At 40.0% G+C, this 22,989-nt stretch overlaps 1 protein-coding gene across 1 annotated transcript in view; it reads left to right on the forward strand.

Moving 5' to 3' along the window:
• The window catches only part of COL3A1 (collagen type III alpha 1 chain), a 50,745-nt gene extending 30,244 nt beyond the window's left edge, over positions 1-20,501 (forward strand). The window contains exons 16-51 of the mRNA XM_018071669.2: positions 452-550; positions 674-718; positions 841-939; positions 1,882-1,935; positions 2,074-2,181; positions 3,386-3,439; positions 3,574-3,672; positions 4,497-4,550; positions 4,889-4,987; positions 5,140-5,193; positions 5,346-5,399; positions 5,913-5,966; positions 6,315-6,368; positions 6,559-6,603; positions 6,694-6,792; positions 6,880-6,987; positions 7,484-7,537; positions 8,525-8,578; positions 8,683-8,736; positions 9,358-9,411; positions 9,634-9,741; positions 9,916-9,969; positions 10,463-10,516; positions 11,835-11,996; positions 12,099-12,206; positions 12,959-13,066; positions 13,466-13,519; positions 13,701-13,808; positions 14,453-14,506; positions 14,617-14,724; positions 15,927-15,980; positions 16,221-16,328; positions 16,970-17,249; positions 17,764-17,951; positions 18,085-18,327; positions 19,331-20,501. Coding sequence (XP_017927158.1) covers positions 452-550; positions 674-718; positions 841-939; positions 1,882-1,935; positions 2,074-2,181; positions 3,386-3,439; positions 3,574-3,672; positions 4,497-4,550; positions 4,889-4,987; positions 5,140-5,193; positions 5,346-5,399; positions 5,913-5,966; positions 6,315-6,368; positions 6,559-6,603; positions 6,694-6,792; positions 6,880-6,987; positions 7,484-7,537; positions 8,525-8,578; positions 8,683-8,736; positions 9,358-9,411; positions 9,634-9,741; positions 9,916-9,969; positions 10,463-10,516; positions 11,835-11,996; positions 12,099-12,206; positions 12,959-13,066; positions 13,466-13,519; positions 13,701-13,808; positions 14,453-14,506; positions 14,617-14,724; positions 15,927-15,980; positions 16,221-16,328; positions 16,970-17,249; positions 17,764-17,951; positions 18,085-18,327; positions 19,331-19,477 — 3,333 coding nt within the window. The 3' untranslated portion in view covers positions 19,478-20,501. The remainder of the gene's footprint in view (positions 1-451; positions 551-673; positions 719-840; positions 940-1,881; positions 1,936-2,073; positions 2,182-3,385; positions 3,440-3,573; positions 3,673-4,496; positions 4,551-4,888; positions 4,988-5,139; positions 5,194-5,345; positions 5,400-5,912; positions 5,967-6,314; positions 6,369-6,558; positions 6,604-6,693; positions 6,793-6,879; positions 6,988-7,483; positions 7,538-8,524; positions 8,579-8,682; positions 8,737-9,357; positions 9,412-9,633; positions 9,742-9,915; positions 9,970-10,462; positions 10,517-11,834; positions 11,997-12,098; positions 12,207-12,958; positions 13,067-13,465; positions 13,520-13,700; positions 13,809-14,452; positions 14,507-14,616; positions 14,725-15,926; positions 15,981-16,220; positions 16,329-16,969; positions 17,250-17,763; positions 17,952-18,084; positions 18,328-19,330) is intronic.
• The last annotated feature ends 2,488 nt before the right edge of the window (positions 20,502-22,989 follow it).

The raw sequence follows: 22,989 nt of genomic DNA on the forward strand, positions 1-22,989 counted from the left end.
TACAATTATACACCTTATGTCACTGTACATAATTATTTTATGAGCCCTCATTTTTCTGGCTGCTATTACACTGTTTGCAAGCCTAGAACTGATGTTCTTTCGCATGTAGCATGAAACAAACCCTATGCCCATCATCTTCATGAATGCTCACTCCAAAACACCTTTAAGCAGTAGGCCCTGTGTTCCGTGCTGTGTTAAGACAGGGACTGAAGGGAACTTCCCACAACTTCAGGAACTGCAGCATTTACTGGCTGGAGCACCTGGGTACCATGTGCCTCAGCACTGGGGGCACTGTCTAATTTGTCTCTTGCACTCAGGAGGTGACTCTGGCAATCTTCTTCCCAGGTCAGAGATGCCACAGTTAGAGGAAGACACCATAAAGCCAATACAGATTGTCCAGGAGACAAGGTTAAAATGCATTCATTTTCTCATTTTGCTTTTTTTTCCATAGGGTGAAGCTGGTCCTCCTGGTCCTGCTGGTTCTAGTGGTAGTCCTGGAGAGAGAGGAGAACCTGGTCCTCAGGGTAATGCTGGGCCACCTGGGCCTCAGGTACATAAATACCACATGGGACCTGAGAGGGGTTGTTGTCACCTGCTCTTCACAAAGCCCTGCATGTCCTTTGGCTCAGTCCTAGGGGAGCAGCATCGCTTATTAATACATTTCTTTTTTCAGGGCCCTCCTGGAAGGGCTGGAAGCCCCGGAGGCAAGGGTGAAATGGTGGGTACTGCTCATATCACTGCCTTTTGCTGCAATGTGTTGGTGAGGGTCACCATTTGGACTGGATAGAGTCCAATATTGCCATGATCTCTTCATCCCGGTTTGCTGTTCACTCTCTGTAGGGACCTTCTGGTATTCCTGGTGCTCCTGGTCTGCCAGGAGGCCGTGGTCTTCCTGGTCCACCAGGTACAAGTGGAAACCCTGGAGCAAAAGGCAGTCCGGTGAGTAAGTAATATTCATTACACTGGTGGTACAAGCAAATATGGTGGAAGTATCTCTGATACCATTAAAAACCAAACCCAAACATTAGGAAGAAATTCTTTACAGAAAGGGTAATCAGGTATTGGAATGGGCTGCCCAGGGAAGTGCTGGATTCTCCATCCCTGGAGGTTTTTAAGATAAGACTGGATGTGGCATCAGTGCCATGGTCTGGGAACCACAGCGGGGTTGGATCAAGGGTTGGACTTGATGATCTCAGAGGTCCCTTCCAACCCAGCTGATTCCATGATTCTATGATTAAACTTCTATTCACTTGAGATGGTCTAATAAATTATTTTATAATGAAAATAGGCAATACTTTTTATAAATATACAATATATTTATCTTTCACACATTTAGGTATTGCTATATACAAAAAACACATAAAGAGGATAGTAATACTTATTTCTTTTCCTAAATTATCTATCAGTTCAGAAACTCACTACAAATGTCTACCTTGGATTAAATCTGTTGGTTTAAAATCCTAATTTCACCTGTTTAAATTCCCACGGGCTGAGTCCACAGTCCACTACATCTAGTGAGTTGTACTTACTCTTATACTGCCATTTACCCCAGCAGACTCTTTTCTGACAGCCTTACACCACACACAGTTCTTTGTCAGAGAAAATACTCAAGGACTTTGAGCAAAAGACTCGATGTCTGGAATAGCTCAGAAACAGACACAAAATTTTACTCAGTGGTGTTTAATATTGTATCACTTCTTTCTTCACTGGATTTTTAAGGAGCCCTGTGTCTTCCACACCCAGGTTCAGCCAGTGAATGCTAATTTCTGTGCAGATTGATAAATAATAAATATGAGTCAATAATTTGAAAGATATCACGTTTACTTCTTAGTATTTTACCCTGTTGCTACCCATCTTTTAACAGGATTTTCTCTTGTTTAGGGAGACCCTGGTAAGGATGGTGCAAAAGGAGATCCAGGCCCAAAAGGCGAGCGTGTAAGCAATTTTAAAATGCGTTCAGAGACTTCTTCAAGGAAGTCTGAACTCTGAATCACTCCCCGTACAAAAAAACCCTTTTGGGGTTTTTTGGAGACTTCTGCCTTCACTGGTGAGCTTGGGTTTTGTCGTTGCCAGGGTGAGAATGGTACCCCAGGAGCTCCTGGACCACCCGGCGAGGCAGGACAAAGAGGGGCAAACGGTGAGCCCGGGCAGAACGGTGTACCCGGCACCCCTGGAGAAAGGGTAAGGTGCTGCAGGTCACCTGCACATGAAGTACCTTCTGAGTTAAGGCAGAAACAGCAAATTCAGGTGTTCAAAATACTTCCGGGAGAAAATTTGGCTCCTTGTCTCTTCTTGGCAAATTCCAGACGCAAAACTGGGTTATGAAACTGGGCAGAATTGTTATCCAGCTTCTCCTCTGAATTGCAGCACTTGGATCTATCTCAGCCTGAAATAAATTAATGCCTTTCAGGTTTCGATGTTGAAGAAGCAGTGATCTTATATATCTGGAAGTTATATCAAAAGATTTGTGCTGAAAAGCACCATAAACTCTGAGAACTACAAGGGGGTATAAATAAAACAAATTTAAAAATTACTTCTCAGTTAACAAAAATAAACAATTACAAAAATTTCAGCTCTGGACAGTGAAATTAATGCAAATTCTTCCACCTTCAAGATATGTCTTTATGTCAACATCTCTATTGTCAATACATCTTAAATGTCTATAGCAGCAATATTGTCAGGATGTCTTCTGTGTTATAATATCTTTACTGCAAACAATCTTTTTAGCTAGTAGATTCAATAGTGTTCTGAAGACACACTCGCAAAGGAATTCCTGAATTTATTTATTTAACAAAATAAATAACAACATCATTACAGATTTTAGATTTCTGTTCCCATCTGAACCATCAGCAAAGTTGTGCTAATCTATTTATAACTCTTAACTTAATAATTGATTGCAATATTTCCTTGAAGCTATGAGGAAACCAAAGATGCACAGTGAACAAATTAATCATACTAAATACATAAATGGGGTAAAAATTAAATTTTACAATTAAAAATTTTTGTAAGCAATGAAGATAGTAGTGAATGCAAATATTAAAACAATAAACCAGAGCTCTTCTCAGTATTGAATTAGAGGATATAATGTATAATTGTTCGATACTGAACATGACATTTTTTTTATTACTTTAGAAAACTCATAAATAATGATGCAGAGCCAGTTAAAATAATAATGGGTGGATTATAATTTCAACAGGAGGGTTATAACCAAAGAGAAAATAATCTGTAATCCTTCTTACTGCATTAAAATGCCACTTCCACCTTTTTCTTTTCATTGATTTTCATAACAATGTGTCTAATGGTAAATAGTTTAGAAGAAAAACCCATTTGCCCATTACTTATGCCACGTTGCCTGTGATCCACAGTCTGTTCTTTTATTTGGTAGGGCTCCCCTGGATTCCGCGGCTTGCCCGGTAGCAATGGACTTCCAGGTGAAAAGGTATAAATTTTCCCCTAAAAAAAAAAAAAAAACCCTCCAAGCTTTCAGAGAATCCGTGTGATTTTGAACAGAGAATTTCGGATTCAATAGGGTGCTGGTTTCCTTGCTGTGACTTCCCACATCTCTTTTTTTAGGGTCCCGCAGGGGAGCGTGGGAGCCCAGGTCCCCCTGGCCCCAGTGGACCTGCAGGAGAGCGCGGACAAGACGGAGGCCCAGGTCTTCCAGGAATGAGAGTAAGACAGGACATCTCCAAGAAAGAGAGAGAACCTCTATTAAGGATACGATTGAGGCGTTTTTATTTAAATACATTTATATTTAAATTATTATTTAAATAGACCTTAATGTTTAAACAGTTAAATTATATATCCGTTTACATATTTCAATATAGCCAAGTCTTACATTTGTTGCTTGTTTGCAATTAAAGCAAATAAGCTGTTGGTCAGGCTTTCAAAGATTTTTGGAGGTGGCCTCACAGGTGATACTCACAGGATGTAAAAACATATAAGTGTTCATAGAACAATGGAACAGCATTCTATGAACTACGCCAAAAATTAACAACTGCTGACAACAAATATATTGAAGTTCAAAAACCCAACTGCAGGCTGCTGGGAGCCAAACAAGGTTTTGTTGGAAGTGAAAATGAATTATTTAAAATGCAGCAATAATAATATGTAGAAAAATAAGTTAATAAAAAAGTGTTATAAATTGTGCTGCTTTTAGGTAGAGGTACATGGTCAGAATTGTTTCATTCCTTGATTTTTTACCATCTGAAATTAGATTTCTTCCCAAATAATGAAAGAATACATTTTTTGTGCTTGCTGATTACCGTGCCATGTCTTGTTTATATCCAGCGCCCCTCAGGAAAAGCAATAAACCCGTAATGAAAAAATATTTTAGCCTTCTCCATTTTTCCCCTTCATGGGATGGGAGAAATGGGAGGACTTTTAATCTTTATTAAAGAGGATTAAACCAAACAAGTAGTTTCTATATATTTATGTATTGAAACATACTCTGCATTTTAAACCAAAGTGTAACACTTTTTTTTCTTCAATTGCAGGGTTTGCCTGGAATTCCAGGAAGCCCTGGAAGTGATGGGAAACCTGGTCCTCCCGTATGTACACTGTGCAAATATTTTATGCTAGTCCTCCTACTTGACCTTACCCTCATCCCACAGCATCTACATGACAGGTTGTTATCACAGTCAGATTAATTGTCTCCTTTTTTGTTTGTTTTAACTACCAGAGCCCTTTATCTGTATCATTGTAATAACGGTCTGTAAATCCTGTCATTTAGTACTGTTAAAATATGGAGTATACAGGAGATGAGTTGAAATACAAAACATATTTAAGTTTTGAACCACAGTGTCTCACCCTCACTCTCCCTTTGATGGTTATTCCTTTATTTCACCTGAGAGATGCCATGACTTCCTTTCTTTTCTCCTTATCCCAGGGCAGTCAGGGTGAATCTGGACGTGCTGGTCCCCCTGGCCCTCCAGGCCCACGTGGCCAACCAGGTGTAATGGGTTTCCCAGGTCCTAAAGGCAATGAGGTGAGTGGGATTTCTCCACTTCTGTTCTGATACTTGATCAGTCAAATGTTAAAACAAATTGCTCCATACTGGGGCTATCTCATGCTGTGGCTTCAGGTTGTTGTCTACGGACCAGAACAAGTATTTCAAATGTGATCTCTCTCTTTTGTAAGGGTGCACCGGGTAAGAATGGAGAAAGAGGCCCTGGTGGACCACCTGGAACACCTGTAAGTTTTGTCAACATTTTGTTTAATAATATGATAATTTAATAATTACATAATATGACAATTTAATAACAGCATAATATGAATAATAATTTGATGAGTCTTATAAAAATGGTATCAACCCCTAACCATGGCCTAATTTTGTCTTTGTACAGGGTCCTGCTGGGAAGAATGGTGATGTTGGCCTCCCAGGTCCTCCAGGACCTACTGTAAGTGTGGTGACCCTGTATGAGACGACGATCAATTATTGCCAAGGGGGTTTGGCATCTACAGGTTGACACTGTGACTTTAGGGGAAGGGAAATATTTTTAATGATATATAGAAATCTCCTTTTATGAAGACAAATAGAAGAACTCTTATTTGCCATTATTTTAATGAATTAATACTCAAAACTTCAGTAGGATAAACTTGAGTCAGGTACACCTGGCACAGATTGAAATGACAAGCCAAATTAAGAGCTCTCAGAGATCTATCACCTTTTCAAACTGAAGCACGTCTCCCTTTAATGTGTATATCAACTACTACCAAGTAAAAATGTGTCTGGGGAATCACATCTAACAGTTGGAGCGGAAAGAGCAAATACCAGAACACCAAGGTCCATTAGTCTTTGGGATTATGCAAAGTCATCATCAGATCATGAAATGAAGGCATAGGTTAGAGGTGGTGTTGAAATGTTGTCAGACAAATTCATGGTGCTTTTTTTCTCATTTGTTTGATTCTAGGGTGCTTCTGGGGACAGAGGAGAACCAGGACCAGCAGGCCCACCCGGTCTCCAGGTGCTGTGTGTTTATTGCTTTCTGATTCCTTTCAATAGATTAAAACACACAGAAATAAAAAGATAATAAAGGCATCTTAACATTTACATTGCAGTGCATGTCATCATATTTTGAAGTAAGACAGATCATCCACTTGACAAAAGTTATTACTTCGTATATCACAATTGCAGGCTGGGTGGTTAATTTAGATTGTGCAACATAAAACCCTCAGCTATCAAATTGGCACCTCTGCCTTTGTAAAGGATTGGGATGATTTGAGTACACATCTTTGGGTCAAAAAAAGAAATTACAAGATGGAAAATGCATAACTTATCTATGTAACATGGATAGTGCTGTTCCTTCACATAGGGATTGCCTGGTGGACCAGGACCAGCTGGAGAAAACGGGAAGCCTGGGGAACCAGTAAGTAGTAATTCCTTTTATTTAATGAGACGTTTTTCCTATATTTCATTTCCAAATTCAGTCAGTTCTCAGCTCTATTTAGAGCAGAGAAGTCTGATTTTAGGAATAATAGAGGGGAGAAACAGGATGCCAACCATAATGGAGACTTACCAAGTGCATGGATAACTTACACTTATTTTCTCGTAACCAGGGGCCAAAAGGTGATGTTGGAGGACCGGGATTCCCAGGCCCTAAGGTAAATAATAAAGCAACTTTTCTGAACTACATGAAAGAATTAACACAGCATGAGCTTGAAAACAAAGAATAATGCATTTCTTTGTCACAGGGTGAAAATGGTATCCCAGGTGAACGTGGTGCACAGGGTCCCCCAGGACCTCCTGGAACAAGAGGTGGGCCAGGTCCTGCTGGTACAGAAGGTGCCAAGGTACCCACCAACTTTCTTGTTTTCCTGCTATTATGTATCTCATTCAGGTTAATCTTGTTTTTCTAATTATTTTTTCATACTCCTTAGGGTCCTCCCGGACCACCTGGTCCCCCTGGAGGCACAGGACTGCCTGGCTTACAGGGAATGCCAGGAGAAAGAGGAGCTTCTGGAAGTCCTGGACCAAAAGGGGAGAGGGTAACACAGACACACTGCCAATTTTATGCTAATTTAGTGTTAGCTTCCCACAAAGCACTGGGTTTGTTCATGTCTTCACTTTTGGCCTGATTTCAGAGGTGTAGATTGTGTAGCAGTACTGTTGAGTTAGCAATGCGATATGGGTCCTATGTGCTGAAAAATATGGGATTTTCCCCCTGCTTTAATATATGCTAGATATTTTGCTGTGCTAGATCTCTTCAGGGATGGATACATCAAACCAGCTAACAAACTATGAGAATAATTCATACCACAGGCAAACAATTTGGCATAGGCTTCATTTTGAATCAATTTGGGTTCTTTTCCATCAAAGTATGTAGTATCTGATGCTGAATACTGGGCAGAATGTCATCCCCAATTTTAGATTTGTATGATCTCAATAAGGAAATATGGTTATTGAGAGACCCTCAGCACGAGGTCCTTTCCCTTCCCTTATGCTTGCTTTTGGCTTATGCTTTTTGCATCTTACATCTCCTAGGGAGAACCTGGTGGCAAAGGTGCTGACGGCCTTCCTGGTGCAAGAGGAGAGAGAGTGAGTAACCTTTTTTAACATCTAACAATTTATCCATTAGCTTCACACAGTCTTCACTTAGAACATGAATCAACTTAGAATTACAATGAATAAGTACTGTCTAAGAGGTGTAAAGTAGTAATCCCATTGTGTTTCATGCCAGCAGTGCCAAACTAGTTTTGTAAACTAAATCAGACTTAATACTAGTTTTTGTGATTACCGTTGCTTGGGTAAATATAACGGAATTTTTTGAAAGCAGAAGATCACAGCTAATTTGGACAATGTTTTGGAGGGAAAGCAATCATATAGAAGTAGAGAAAATCTATCTGACTGATGAGAATGCAGGTTTATAATGAATCACAAAAGGACATCTATAGGAAACGTTCTCACTCAGGATACTTTTACAGGTTGCTGCATATGATATATTTTGCATCTATATAGCATATACACATAAAATAGAGAATTGAAATATATACATATATGTCAAATCAGTACCTGAAAGCAGTGCATCCATCAAAATAATGAGGCATGAAAAATATACCAGTGCAGCTTGGCTGAGTTGGAGGAAATACAAAAAATTTATTTCAAACCATAAGGTACACATTAAATTGTCAAGAAAGAAAAAACTCAGGGAGCCAGTCATGAGATATTGAACATATACTGAAGAAATGTGGATCAGTTATTTATATGAAAAGTTAGGGCAACAGGTAACTTTTAGTGTATACCATTGAAAGAGTCCTGTTAACTTCAGGTGGATTTGAATTAGGTTTGGATGGCAGGGAAAAGAAAAAAATTATCAATCCATTGGAGATCTCTCAGTTGCAAAATGGCGTGAACTTAGACTGTCACTCCAAAACATAGTTTGCAACAGCACTCTGGCATTGTAGACTCTCTTCAATTTAAATATCTCTAGCAATCTGTTTATACTGAGACATAAATGATACTGATGAAAACACAGGTAGCATTGTCATATTTTGATACAAAATATGCTCTTTTCTTGTTGTTTAGGGCAATGTAGGTCCCATCGGTCCTCCTGGTCCTGCCGGCCCACCTGGAGATAAGGTAAAGCATCTCCTGCAGTGACACGTGGTGCAGTAAGAAGTCCCAGCAGTAGCTGTGTCACGGGGAGCAGACAAACACCCAGTAACCATCCTTGTTCCTTACAGGGGGAGACTGGCCCAGCAGGTGCCCCAGGCCCGATGGGTTCCCGTGGAGGTCCTGTGAGTGACAGTACTTTCCTTCCAGTATAACTTGAGCGTGGCTCCTGTAGCCTGGTGTAGACATCAGTGCTGTACCTACCCTGTCTGGAACTCATGAGACTTGAGCTGTAAATAAGCTAAGCACATTCAGATGCTCTTGACTCCTGGGCTTTATAGGTACTAAAGAAGCCTTCAGAAAATCAGTGCTTTTAACAGTGCTAAGGGGTTGGAGGGCTGTGCTGATAGCTCAGGGCAAGAGTGTGAGCAATAGTGGTGTCCATTTTGTCTAACAGTTAAGTAAACTTTCAAAAATACCCTTAATATCTATTTTTTTTATACTGATAACACAGCACATTGGGATCTCAGTTGGATCTGGGAAACACCATGGGTTGTTCTCAGGGTTTATACAGTTGTAACTCAGATCACTCTATCAGGCTTTAGATAATTATCATATTATCAAATAATTCCTGTTCTTAGCATTCAGGAGCAACTGTAGTTTTGGAACAGGGTTTTTTTTCCTTCAAAGGCTGATAAGACAAAGAAACTTCAGCAGCATCAATAGGAGTGTTCTCTAACCTGTAGGTTATCTTGAAAAGCTTATCTTTTTAACATCTTCCATTGCTGACATGTTGTTTTCTACAGGGTGAGCGAGGAGAACAAGGTCTTCCTGGACCTGCTGGCTTCCCTGGAGCTCCAGTAAGTACATCTACCACTCTTTCTCTACTCAGTCACATGCAGAGCAACATGACTTTGTCCCTAACTTTCTATACTGGCAGACCAAGAGAGTTCAACTGCATTCACATTTAATTTAATGCTTAAATTCCCTTCAGAAGAGTATCTGGATAAGGTTTCTCATCACAGTGGTACCATCTGCTTTTTTTTTTTGAGTAGTAATGAAGCAATATAATTTTTCTTCAGGGTCAAAATGGGGAACCTGGTGGGAAAGGAGAGAGAGGCCCACCTGGTCTGAGAGGAGAGGCTGGACCACCTGGAACTGCGGGTCCACAGGGCGGCCCCGGTGCACCAGTAAGTCTTTGCTGTCCCTTATTGCAACAGAGAGGTTTCTTCAGCCCTCCCACAGCCTCGAGGCAGCCAGGCCCCCCCAAGTGCAAGCAGCTGAACTGCCTGAAACTTCTTGACACTCACTGTGATTTCCATCTTTATCAAATCATTTTGCTTTATCTGCTTCCTTCCATGTAGGGTCCGCCCGGTCCCCAAGGAATAAAAGGAGACCGTGGATCTCCTGGAGGCCCTGTGAGTATCTCCTTGATTTAGTCACTGCTAAATGTCTCTGTCTATTACAACAAATGCGATGTAAATGAAAAAAATACCTTCAACGACTTTAGCATCTGCTGATCAAGAATAATTAAGGTGTTCTAGAAGGAGTAACTAAAGTGGAGGTGTTCAGTGGTCTGGATTACATTGGTTTTAATATAAGTAAGGTGACAAAATAGCTTTTGGCACAATGACCCAAGGCTCTAAAATGGCGTATCTCAACAGTTATTATATTTACTTGTCATCTTTTCCAAGCTTCCCAGAGCCCATTAATTCACCTCTGAGGAGCACATGTGATCTTCAACTTCAAAAAAAAAAGTATTAAAAAAATTCACATCAAAATTGTAAAAACAGGGAACTTACAAGCAAACCAGCTAGCTGTAATTCAAAGTCAGCTGGTGTATAAAAATCAATTTGTTCATCTTTTTCCAGTCTTCAGAAAATGACAACTAAAAGTATTGATCTCTTACAGGGTGCTGCTGGTTTCCCTGGTGCTCGTGGTCTACCTGGTCCCCCTGGTAGCAATGTAAGTAGTCTTATGCCCCTTTTATTCTTACTTTGGGAGTATATTAATGCATATATTAATATAATAAAATATATTATGCAAAATCTTTCTGAATATGATGTTTGGACTTAGGGAAACAAATCTGCATAAGGAGTTTACTCTCCTTATCATATGGAATAGCAATTCATTCACTTAACTTACTGTCTTGATACACCTTCTAGTATGGTTTTTTTTCCAAAGCCAGACTTAGTGAAGTCCTTCTCCTGGATCAGGTCCTTGAGTATTTCTGTTGGTGGCAGACAACCTGTCTTCTCTCTTGCTCTTTTATGATGCAAGAAATACTCAATACTCATTTTGAACTGGTATTCACTTTCAAAGCTATGTCTTGTAGATAATTGCTGAGATTTTTTTCTAGGTACCTGTAGAATAAAATGGCATAAGATTTAATTGTTTGGGGATTAACTGAAATCGTTCTTAAGGCAAAGTTTCTTTCTTATGGTATGGCTTCATCTGAAGTTTAATCTACCAGTCTGCATCCATTAATTCCAAACTTTTCTATAATATCTGTCTGTGAAGAAAAGCTGTTTCTTAATATCCTTGCATGTTCAATGTGTGCCTACTTTTGACTCCCACAGTAAAAATTAGTCTGATTTTTGATTCTTTAAAAATTAAGAAAATAAAAAGAATACAAATGCATTTGACCATTTAAAAAGCAAACTTTTGTTGTATGGTAACTGAGATATAAAGTAAAAAAATTCTTTTGCATTTGGATAAACAGATTTTAATTTTCTGTCATAGTTACAGGCAGATGCAAATTTGAATATTACTGAACAAAAAGGAAAAGTAGGAAAAGTAGAATTTTATTTAAGGTATCATTAAAGTCAACACAGTTCTTTCCATTGATTGGCTCAGCTAAGATTTTAATGAAAGACATTTCATCCTGTACATGTCCAAGACACTATGTTAAAGGTATCTGGCAGCAGTGACTTAAGAAAGCAGAAGGATCTGCTACTCTTTCCAATTTCTGTGGCAGAGCCCCGGGTAAGGAAAATGTATCCTGTGTTGGATCCATTACAGCCACTGGGCACCCAGAACCTGCAGGTGTTACATTATGCAAACCATATGTCCAGACAGCAGGGATAAAAAAATACCAACTTTGAGAGTGATACATGAAAGGATTCTCTTACAGCACCAGATCAGATCTGGGTGCACAGAGGCTGGACCCTAAATCTGCCTTCAGGCAACGACTCAGGTCTGGCTGACTTTCATAAGAGCAGTGCCACTGTGCAGCTGTTTCAGATAACTCAGCTCACACTCTTCTTTTTAAAATTCTTTTTAGGGTAGCCCAGGTCCCCCTGGTAATGCAGGGCCTGCGGGCAAGGATGGGCCTCCTGGACCCCCTGGTAGTGCCGGTTCTCCTGGCGGTCCGGGACCTGCTGGAATCAGAGGTGAGCCCGGTACACCAGGGGAAAAAGGGCCACCAGGCGCACGAGGAGAAAGGGTAAGTACACCTTCAGCCAGGGACTGTGACACCAACAGACTGGGATTATGTCTGGAATGCTAAAGACGCTCATATTGATTGATGTGACCTTTCCTCGATCAGGGGGCACCGGGTGAACCAGGTCCTCAAGGCATTGTTGGCGGCCGGGGTAACACGGGTTTGCCAGGTCTGCGTGGCCCAAGTGGTCCACCTGGGATGGCAGGAGCCAAGGTGAGAGCTATTCACTGCAGGGAGATAAAAAATAATGAATGTGTCAAGGTCAGTGGGGGGAGGGGTGTTTAATGCTTTTTAGTCCAGAGACAACAGAATTTACAGTTATTTGTGCTTACATCCATAAGATCAGGCAACCAGTAAATGTGGCATGTGAGGTTGTCTTTTATCCCTGTTATCAAGTCTCATATCAAATTATTTAGAAGTATAGAAGATGCTTCACACTTTTAAGGAGGGTCAAGGAAGAGGCTATAAACTCTCCTTACCACAAGATCTGAGTCATAGTCTCACAAGTTGTGAGATAGATACAAGTTGTGTATCTTTGCTTCATTGTTAATGTTTCTTGCTTAAATATTATGACTCAAATGGAAAAATATTTTCACTTCCCTTCAGAAAAGGTGGTGTGAGGCTTGGTTTGTATTTTATCAGTAACACAGCAATAGAGCAGTTTTTCTTTTTAACTGCTTTGGCTATTGTTTTTGGGCACATAAGACATAGCCATTTATTATTTCCTAGCTGACAAAAAACATTCCTTGAGTTCAATGGCATTGCATGAATGCTACCAGCCATGAAAAGAAACCATTTGGTCCAAGTTTTTATACTCTCTTGTTTATTCACAATCTCCAAAACCACACTGGCCCATCATTTTATTAGGTCTCCTTAAAAATTACTACATAATTAATTAGATGTATAATACACTGGTATTTCATAAGTACATTATCTGTAACAAAATCCTTTCCCTTTTTGTTCAGGGTGAAGATGGTAGACCAGGCACCAACGGTGTCCCAGGAGAACGTGGTGCCCCTGGTCCCCAAGGTCCTATTGGACAAAGAGGCTTACCTGGAGAGCCTGGCAGGGATGTGAGTGGATGTGATTTTTTCCTGCTAGCTTGTGAGTTACTAAAGGGAGACTCTGGGAGGATATGAGCTTTAGGGTTCACAAAGCCTCCCTCAAGTGCCTGATGCACAGGGGCCTGGGCACATCACACTCTTACATAAGGTAGCATAGCCTGCTTTCTCTGGCATCCCCTTCACTGCCTGTGGGTATCATCTGTCTCACTTGGAACTGAACAAGAGACTTGCACTGCTTGTATGCCTGCAAAATAATGCAGGTCTTATAGATCTTTTAGGGGCCACTCCACCTCCACAAACTCTTCCTGCTAGAAAACTCCTTTTTTGATGAGCATTATTTAAGCTTACTGGGAAACAAGCTCTTTCATCATGCAACTTATGAACACACTATACCCCTCTCTTTTGCAGGGTAACCCTGGCTCCGATGGCTCGCCTGGACGAGATGGATCCCCAGGAGGCAAAGTAAGAAATCATCCATATACTCAGATTTCCAAATAAATGACACATGAGATGCATGACAATATGCACAATTCTCTGCTATCTAATTTGTTCCTTGAATCTCTTACGCTCAGTTGAAAATACTGTTTATATTGAGTTCTGTAAAACGTGACATTATTATCCTGTCAACTGTTACTGTCTGCAGGGTGACCGTGGTGAAAGTGGCTCTCCTGGCGCTCCAGGACCCCCTGGTCACCCTGGACCTGCAGGTACTGCTGGCCCACCTGGGAAAGCTGGTGAAAGAGGATTTCAGGTAAGACCAAAGTAAATCGCTTACTGCTTATTTACATACCTTTCCTATGCAAAGTCCATTTCATGCAGTAATAAAGAGGAAGTTTTGAAGAGTCATGCATTTCTTACTGTCATAGTTTCTTGCCATTGAGGACCTCTTCCATAACCATATCAAGGGGAAAGACATCTCAGTTTATGTTCCTGATAACTATAGAAATCAAGCTCAAAATTTGTGTACTCCATAGGATGCCAAAAAGCACATCATCCCACCAGGCCCTGTCTTAATTTCCATCCCATCTGGTGCCCATGCAGCACAAGCAATGTTATTTATTTAAACTGAGGGAGTACCTTTGGGAGTCTTCAAGTTATTTCTCACAAGTGCTGACACCAGCACAGCCTGAGCACTGAGCAGCTCACAAATTGAAGAAGGGCTCTAGTGCCTACAAGCAGCTGAGTAAGGCTGGCATTGGTAAAAAGAGGATCTGGTCATGATTCTTACTGATTATAGAGTGTGTGTGTGTGTGTGTGTGTGTGTGTGTGTGTGTGTGTAGCTTTCTCTTGTTTCTAAATAGTTGCTGGCTTTGAGTATTCTGCTTATCTGGAAATAAAAAGGTGGTCTAGGCATCCCCAAGTGATCCATATCATTTCATTCTTATCATGTCACAGGGTCCACCTGGCCCTCCAGGCTCTACTGGTCCTGCTGGTGCTCGTGGTCCTGCTGTAAGTTATATTTCAAGTATTTGTGATATCATCCATTCACTGTTCCCTGTTATTTGGGCATTGCTCTTACCTCCTTGTTTTTTCCTTTTGTTGCAAATCTACTCTTACAGGGTCCTCAAGGTCCTCGTGGTGATAAAGGTGACGCTGGTGAACGAGGTGGCCCCGGCATAAAGGGTCATAGAGGGTTTCCTGGTTCCCCTGGTCTACCTGGTCCTCCTGTGAGTATTTTGTATTGACTTGGGAACTACAGCTGTTCTTAGTTTCTGTGGTTTAGGTCTGAGGTGCCTTGTCAGCCTCAACTAATTTACTGAGGAAGGAAAAAAATTATAAAGAACCTGTGTAATTTGACTGTCAAATGTGTTCAAAAGTCCAGATTCTCTGAATGAACCTGAAAGAAGCATTAACAGAAAAGTGGAAGAAAGCTGGTAGGAGCTGAAACTGGGTTTACTATAATCCCTTCCAATAAACACTTTTTGAATTATTTACATAGGCTATTCCTGATTAAATTAGAAAAGGTAGAAGTATGGGTTGAAATATCTATGTGTATTAGAAATCCATCCTAGGCAGACAATTAAAGCTAGTCAGAATCCAAATACCTTTCTTCTGTCATGTATCTTTTATAGGAAGTAATATTAGGGCAAAATGGGCATGAAATTGTAAACTACTGAATTGTAAACATGCATTACCAATTTGAGCAGTTCTTAATAGCTAGAAGAATTGATGGGCAGGAATAGAAAGGCATTCCCTGGATGTTTACGACAGATAAAAGTTTAAAGAGGGATTTATACCCAAAAAACTATTAATAACCCTCATGACACAAGTGAGAACCAAGAAACCAAAACTCACTCAATTCATCTACGAAAGGTGGCACCAATACCAACCTATTTAACAACACAATATAATCCATTCTCTAATGTACAATATGAGTAAAAATCCGATAAATTCTCATTTACACAATGAGTGCAAGATGTTCAATAATTATTAAACAAATGGCTTAGTTCTTTGTAATGCATATGTAGAGCAAATTTTAAATGCATTTGAAAACATGAGTTTTTGTCAAATTAATTACAATATTTCACTGGTAATATGGTTAAAACTGAAGCATTTTGAACCTATAGTTACGTATTCTTATTAAGACAAGATTTCATCCAAAGCTCATTGGTGTCAATTGGCTTTCTTGCATTTTGGATAACACATCACTAATATGTTTTCTTATAGAGAACAACTGAGTTTTTTTCTGGTCAAGGAATGTCAACCATTCTCTCTGATATCCAACATAGTCTTTTTACAAGGATGTATTTCGTATAATCTGAAAGATGTTTTCGATGTCTTTATTTAAGGTATATAAGCTATCAGGTATATCCAGCTAGTTGCAAAATATTAGCAGAACGTGCATGACTGACTTTTCTTTTCTTCATAGGGTCCCCTGGGTCCACAAGGTGCACTGGGAAGTCCAGGACCTTCAGGTCCAAAGGTAAGAAAAACTCATTACCTAGCCTAACTGCAAGAAAAAATCAGACTGTTTGGTTTATATATATATATATATATATATATATATATATATTCATTGACCATCCTAACAGAAAGAGAAAACACCTGAGAAATTTTACAGAAATGTTCGACATATCTCACAAAGTATTTCTGAATTTGAGATTGCCTCATAAACTCTCATAAACTATTTTGACCATACTATTTGTGTTCATCATTGTTCTAGGGTCCCCCAGGACCAGCTGGACCACCTGGAAAAGAGGGTAGAAGTGGATACCCAGGTCCAATTGGTCCTCCTGGCCCCCGTGGTACCAGAGGTGAAAGCGGCCCTGCCGTAAGTAAACAGTGCACGCTCACGTAGACAAATATTTAGGGAATATTCAAGAAATGTAGGGTGCTCTCCTCTTTAAATATCTCCCTTGGAAATTCTGTATTTCATGGACAGAGTCTGTGGCAGGAGGTATCTAGCTATCAATGCTAAATCCAGAAAAATACAGCTCATTTGTAGTTTAGTGTAACTACTGGTGCACTGGGCATCGTGTTAGTCTTGGATGATCACTGACTTTTCCACGTACAGCGGGATCTCCATTGTGGAGCACAGACTCCCTTTGTCTCTTGGAAGCTATGAAATGGATTTTCTTGACTCCTCTGGAGTGGCCAGAGCTGCAAAGGTCACTCTCATAATCGCCTCCTAAAGCCAAGAAGTGGCCATTCTCTGGATTTTGGTGGAAAGGGTTTCTTCTCCTTCTGACAGCCCAGACCAAAGAACAGTCACAGCTCGACAAAATTAGGGGAGAAAAATTCCAGCCTTAGGATACAGGCCTGGAAACTCTAACAGACATTAAACATCTGTTTAATTAATGAATGAGTAAATAAAATATCTATGTGAGAACTCTCTTTTTTTTTAAGATTAGGGCAGACTTTTAGTTTTAACCTATGATCTCTGTTCAGGGCTACATTCATCATATTTTTTAGGGTCCACCAGGCCAGCCTGGTCTTCCTGGTCCTTCTGGTCCTCCTGGTCCGTGCTGTGGTGGTGCGGTTGGCCTGGGTGCTGGTGAGAAAGGTCCAGTGGGCTACGGGTATGAATATCGAGATGAGCCAAAAGAAAATGATATCAATCTGAGTGACATCATATCTACAATGAAATCAATTAACAACCAGATTGAAAACATCATTAGTCCTGACGGGTCACGGAAGAATCCAGCTCGCAACTGCAGAGATCTGAAATTCTGCCATCCCGAGCTCAAGAGCGGTACGTTTAGATTTTATTTTCACCAGTGGTAGCAGGTCTTGGGTGTTGGTTTGTTTGTTTTGGTTTTTGTTTTTTTTAAACTGAGTATTTAAATGCAGTGATCTGCTATAAAAAATTTGATTTTTTTTTTTTTAACAAATATCCTGATAAAGATGATAAACATAAAAATAATTTTAAACTTTAAGTAACTATACATTTAAACAGCATATGCACTGATTTCAACCCTATTCCTTACGTCCTTATAAGTGAACATATGTTTAAATAATTTTAGGGAATAAAACATCACAAGTATAAGTTCTATATTTATTTCAAATGTCAGTCCCATTACAATATTCACATGAACCCAGTATATTTTTATATCATCTTATTTTCTGTGGTATCTCTTCGGTTAAAATTAATATGGTTCCTAATTTGGCTCAGGAATCTGGCATAGAAATAAGCTTTACCATCGTGCAGTCAGATTCTTCTCCAAATATATTAAACTCCTTAACATTTGGGGGTTTTTTACCTCTAGGGGAGTACTGGATTGATCCAAACCAGGGCTGCAAGATGGATGCTATTAAAGTATACTGCAATATGGAAACTGGTGAGACATGCCTCAGTGCTAACCCTGGGACAGTGCCAAGGAAAAACTGGTGGACTGGTGCACACAGTGGGAACAAACACGTTTGGTTTGGAGAATCTATGAATGGAGGCTTCCAGGTGAGAAACAACCACAGTTAACAGCCCATATTGCACATCACAGCCTACTAAAAAATAAATAGGTGAAATAATCGTGATGTAGGCTGTCCCTAGACACGACTAAACACTGTTGTATATGTGTGGCACTCTGCAGTTCAGCTATGGGGATCCCGAGCTTCCCGAGGACGTCTCAGAAGTTCAGCTGGCCTTCCTCCGCATCCTCTCCAGCCGTGCCTCCCAGAACGTCACCTACCACTGCAAGAACAGCATTGCCTACATGGATGAAGCCAGTGGGAACGTTAAAAAGGCTCTCAAACTGATGAGCTCTACGGAAAGCGAGATCAAGGCTGAAGGAAACAGCAAATTCACATATGCTGTTCTTGAAGATGGCTGTACGGTAAGTAAACAGGAATTTACTGCTGTAGTTTGATAAATAATGCAGATAAATAAGAAGGAGAGAGCTTTGCATGGCCTGGGCAAGGAAAGAATACAGCTGCCCCTAACAGGGGAAACTTAGATCCTGTACACTAGAAGTTTCATTCCCATAGCAAGTGTAGAAAGTGAGGTGCACTTCCATTAAAATATTTGCTTTACATGTACCTCCTTGCTTTAGAGTCAACACACTGAAGTCACAGTCAACAAGTTTTAATCCATCCCATGTCAGCTCTAAAACTAACCATACCAACAAATCAAGGCTAGCTGATTTGAAGCCATGGGCTGTGATTATGGGAAGGGGCAAACGCAGTTATTTTGCAGATCCAATATTGCTTCCCTGTGCCTTCTTCACTGCAGCAGAAAGCACTGGAGAGGAGCAGTAACACCCCTGAGCATGCTGGTCTATCAGCATCTGCAGCCTTCCCAGTAACAAATGCAAAACACTATTACTGTCCACATTTTCTCCCTCCTGGTGTTTAAGGTTCCAAAAGGACAACAAACGCTGTATGCTAAATTTGCCATTTAAGGATGTGTGAACATATCTACTTCACAGCCACTTCATGGTCATTTCTTTAACACCAACATGAAGAGCTGCCTCATCACTGCTGACACTCTAGAGGCCAAAACCACTTTTACAGAGTAGCCATTCGTACCATCTCTCAGCAGGGCAGAGCACATTTCAGTCCAAAGTCAGGATGCTAGAACTGCACCAGAGCACTTTACTGTCCATCAGGATTCCAACCCTTTTGAGCCACAAGCCCTCACACAAACAGTCCAGAAATGAAGAGTGCCTTGTCTATATGTTCACTGCCACAGAGACTGCAACCAGTTTTCACGGGGCTGAAAGGGACACGTTAGGATGGAAATAGAGAACATGAAATCTGATAAACTGTGGGATGATTTTCACACTGCCCCAACACTCATTTCTCTAACATTTTTTTTTCCTCTTCTTTTTAACTTCACAGAAACACACTGGTGAATGGGGTAAAACAGTCTTTGAATACAGGACACGCAAGCCAATGAGGTTGCCCGTGGTTGATATTGCACCCATAGATATCGGTGGTCCTGATCAGGAATTTGGTGTGGACGTTGGCCCAGTCTGCTTCTTATAAATCCAAGATTCTGCTCTTTCTGAAACCCCAGCAAACGGATTCACACTCCAACCATGCTCCTTTGTTTAAGCCTTGTCAGCTAGTACAGGTGACCATCTGTATCCCAGTTATTTATTAACAAAATTTCTGGGGGAAAAATCAATTTGATATCAAGGGTGTTTTTTTTTTTTTGCTATTACACAAAATACAGTAAAAATGCTTTTTGCTCTATTTTTTTTTACCAAATTCCATCTTCAAAACATGTCTCCGTGGTGCTATAATACAACTTCAACACTTAATAAAACAACACTGTGTTCTATTAGTTGAATGTTAGCCAATTTAAAAAGCACTGATTGCTCCCAGTACCAAAGTTTACCCTTCTTTCCAAGATGCAGTCCATAAAGCTAGGAAGACCTCCCTGTTTCAACTACCTCAACATGGACAGAAACTGGGATGTGTCTGAGTCAAACCAAAACTCAATCAAATCAGTCAAAACACATTGGACCCAGTGTCAATTCCATAGAATCATTTGGTACAAAAACATCTATTTCTGTACTGATTAGCTGTGAAAAGTACAGTATACTTTAAGAGTTTAATACCTTAATGTCAGTAGTCACCATAATTTTATTGTTGGATTGTATTCTGTTGTCAAAGGTGCTTCTCTACTTTCCTGTCATTGCTGGTCAAGACCACTAAAATTAGGGAAGTGTAAAAGACTAATATGATGGTGCTAATGTATTTTTCACTCCTAACTCTGCAAGTCAGGGTTATTGACTTGCTTAAAAACCCAAAAATGTAAAGGATTTAAAGAATTGTAAATGTCTCCTGTCAAAGATAGCCATTGGCACGTCATAGTTGAGAACTTTCTCCCTTCACTCTGTAAAAGTCAATAAAGATGCAAAATTGTGAATTTCTTCTGTCACGTTAACACATTTATAGTGTTGAAGGTTAACCATCTTTGTAAGCTTTTATATGGTTGTTGGTCTATTCCTTACAGAGACACATAATAAAATATCTTAATAAAACTCCTTGTTGTTTCATAAAACTGACTATCTTTTTTTTTTTTTTAAGTTTACTATCTATATCTCTTTGTTCAAGCAAATTAACAAGGCAGGACACAACTCTGGTACCACTTCAGCTGATTTTTTCAAAGATAATTTGTTTGAAGGAAACCCTGGTAATCCTAAGGGATGCAGTTTATGGCACACTACTAGGAACTTTTCTTTCTTACTTTTCCTACTCCTCTCCGTCCAGTGGCTCCTTTTTGCAAGCCTGGTGAGCTTCTCTATCCACACAGATGCAGCTCTTTGCAGCAGGATCCAAAACAGAGCCCATGCACCAAGGCAGTTATATTTTCTCCAGTTTGGAGAAAATACAACCTTCCCTCCCCGAAAAACCCGCCTGAGTCTAAATAAATAGGCAGTCATGGGCTACATAAATAAATGGTTGAAGGGCTGGCCAGAGGCACCAGCAGTTTGCCAGAGCTGACAGTTTAAACATCTTGATATTTTTTATGTCCACTGGAACTGCACAACCAAGTGATCCCCAGATCTCAGCAAAAATTTAAGGAGAAGCAATTACTACAGTAGTTTGGCAGGGTCTGAGCTTGAGGCCACAAGAAGGAAACAAGCCACACAAAGGAACCCAGGCCAGGAAACCTCTCCCAGAGGTAGATGCTGATAGATGCTACTCAGTCTTTCCCATGGAGGAAGGTAGAGAGCCTGCCCCCACATCATTAGCACAACCATGCATTGCTCCACAGGCCAGGATCATTAAGGACCCTCTAAAAACAAGGTCAAACAAAAATTAGGGATTTAAAAAAAAAATTATCAGGTTCTTAAAAGTTCTCGTTGACAATTATAGACTATGCATCCTCTGAGAACACATTCTACTTGGACCAAACAGAAAAAAATGAGCAGAAAAATTTAAGAAAAATTAGCAGAAAAATTTAAGAAAAATTTAAGAAACATTTAAGAAAAATTTAAGAAAAATTTAAGAAAAATTTAAGAAAAATTTAAGAAAAATTTAAGAAAAATTTAAGAAAAATTTAAGAAATCTCACCATATTTGGGGTTAAGCCAAGATACTGCCCTGCCTTGGCATTGCAGAATTTGGACGTGGCACACAGAACAAAAATAGTGAGGGCCTGGGGAGACCCTCACAGCACAAATGCAGCATCAACACAGGCACAACTATTCTTAATGCAACATAAAAGAATAGTGCCAACAACTCATAAAAAATATTGGCTCTTTCAGGAAACCTCCCCATTTGATGGTGAAAATTGAATACTGTTTATGGAAGATGAGAATTACATGTGTGTAATATTATTGCATGTATGTAATACTATTAATCTGACACAAATTACATTGAATTAGCTGACTGAAGTTTTATGAAAGCAGCTGGTAAAAATGTTGGCTGCTGGAAAAATGCATTGGAAACACCTGTTCTTAATCCCCACAGCAGAAAAAAAAGTAGCTTTTGTTATCCCCGTTGCTATTGGGGCTGGGTGGATGGCTGGGAACAATTACTCAACCTTAAAACTGCAGTTTTGGGGGCTATTTGCTAAAGCACTCATAGTTGTCAAGTCTTTCATTAATAATTTCTTCTAATGAAAGGCGATTACTGGAGCATTTGTAGAAAACACAAAGAAATAACCAAGACCAACATAAAATAATTTACTTGATCCAAAAACGTTGTGATTTTTTTTTTCAGAGGGTCACCCATTAAGCTACCATGACCCTCGTATGTCTGTACTTTCATATTACCACATTACTCTTTGGGGAAAACAAGGCAAAAAAAGCAACAATAACAAAAGCCACGAAACCAAAATCAAAACAAACAACCCCCAGCCCCAGCCAAAAAAAAATAAAACCAAACAAACCCCAGACAAACATGTAAACAAACTAAACCCTGCCTCAAAGGTTTGCCTGACTCATACCAAGAGCTCAAGACATCACTAATTCAGTTTTTAATACTGCATTGAAACTTCACCTTTCCAATTACTCACAGGCTGTCACCTAAAGGTGCAGCTCTTTTGCAGGAGACCAAGCTGGTGAAGGTGGACTGGTTGGCAAGTGGACTAGTTCATCTCCTTTCTACATTCTTTATGGAAATGATGTTTAAAACACTCCAAAATTTGACAGATATCCAGCAAATTTTCCTCTAACAGGAAAAGTTTGCTGTCTAATTAGACCCTAATTATAAACAAATTATAAACACACTTAGTTACTCACTCCTCTTCTTTGGCTTGTGGAAAAAGCAAATTTCTTCTCTTGTTCCTAAATATATTGTCCAATAATCACTTCACAGGAATGAGCAACAGCTTCACAAGAAAGATAGTCCCTTGTACCTGGTCTTCCCTTTTTGACTACAAATGCTCTCCTGGGGCAGGCAGGGCAGGGGTTAACACAGGTGGTTCTCAGCTGCAATTCATCACATTCTTCAGGTTTTTCACGATCTTTATTTGATGCATTAACAAGCATTACCTCTGATTTTAACATGAGCTAAATTTTTGAATAGCAGGACAGCAGGTAG

The sequence above is a fragment of the Manacus vitellinus genome, unplaced genomic scaffold, assembly GCF_001715985.3.
Source record: "Manacus vitellinus isolate BGI_N305 unplaced genomic scaffold, ASM171598v3 scaffold_20_pilon, whole genome shotgun sequence".
NCBI classification, from domain to species: domain Eukaryota; kingdom Metazoa; phylum Chordata; class Aves; order Passeriformes; family Pipridae; genus Manacus; species Manacus vitellinus.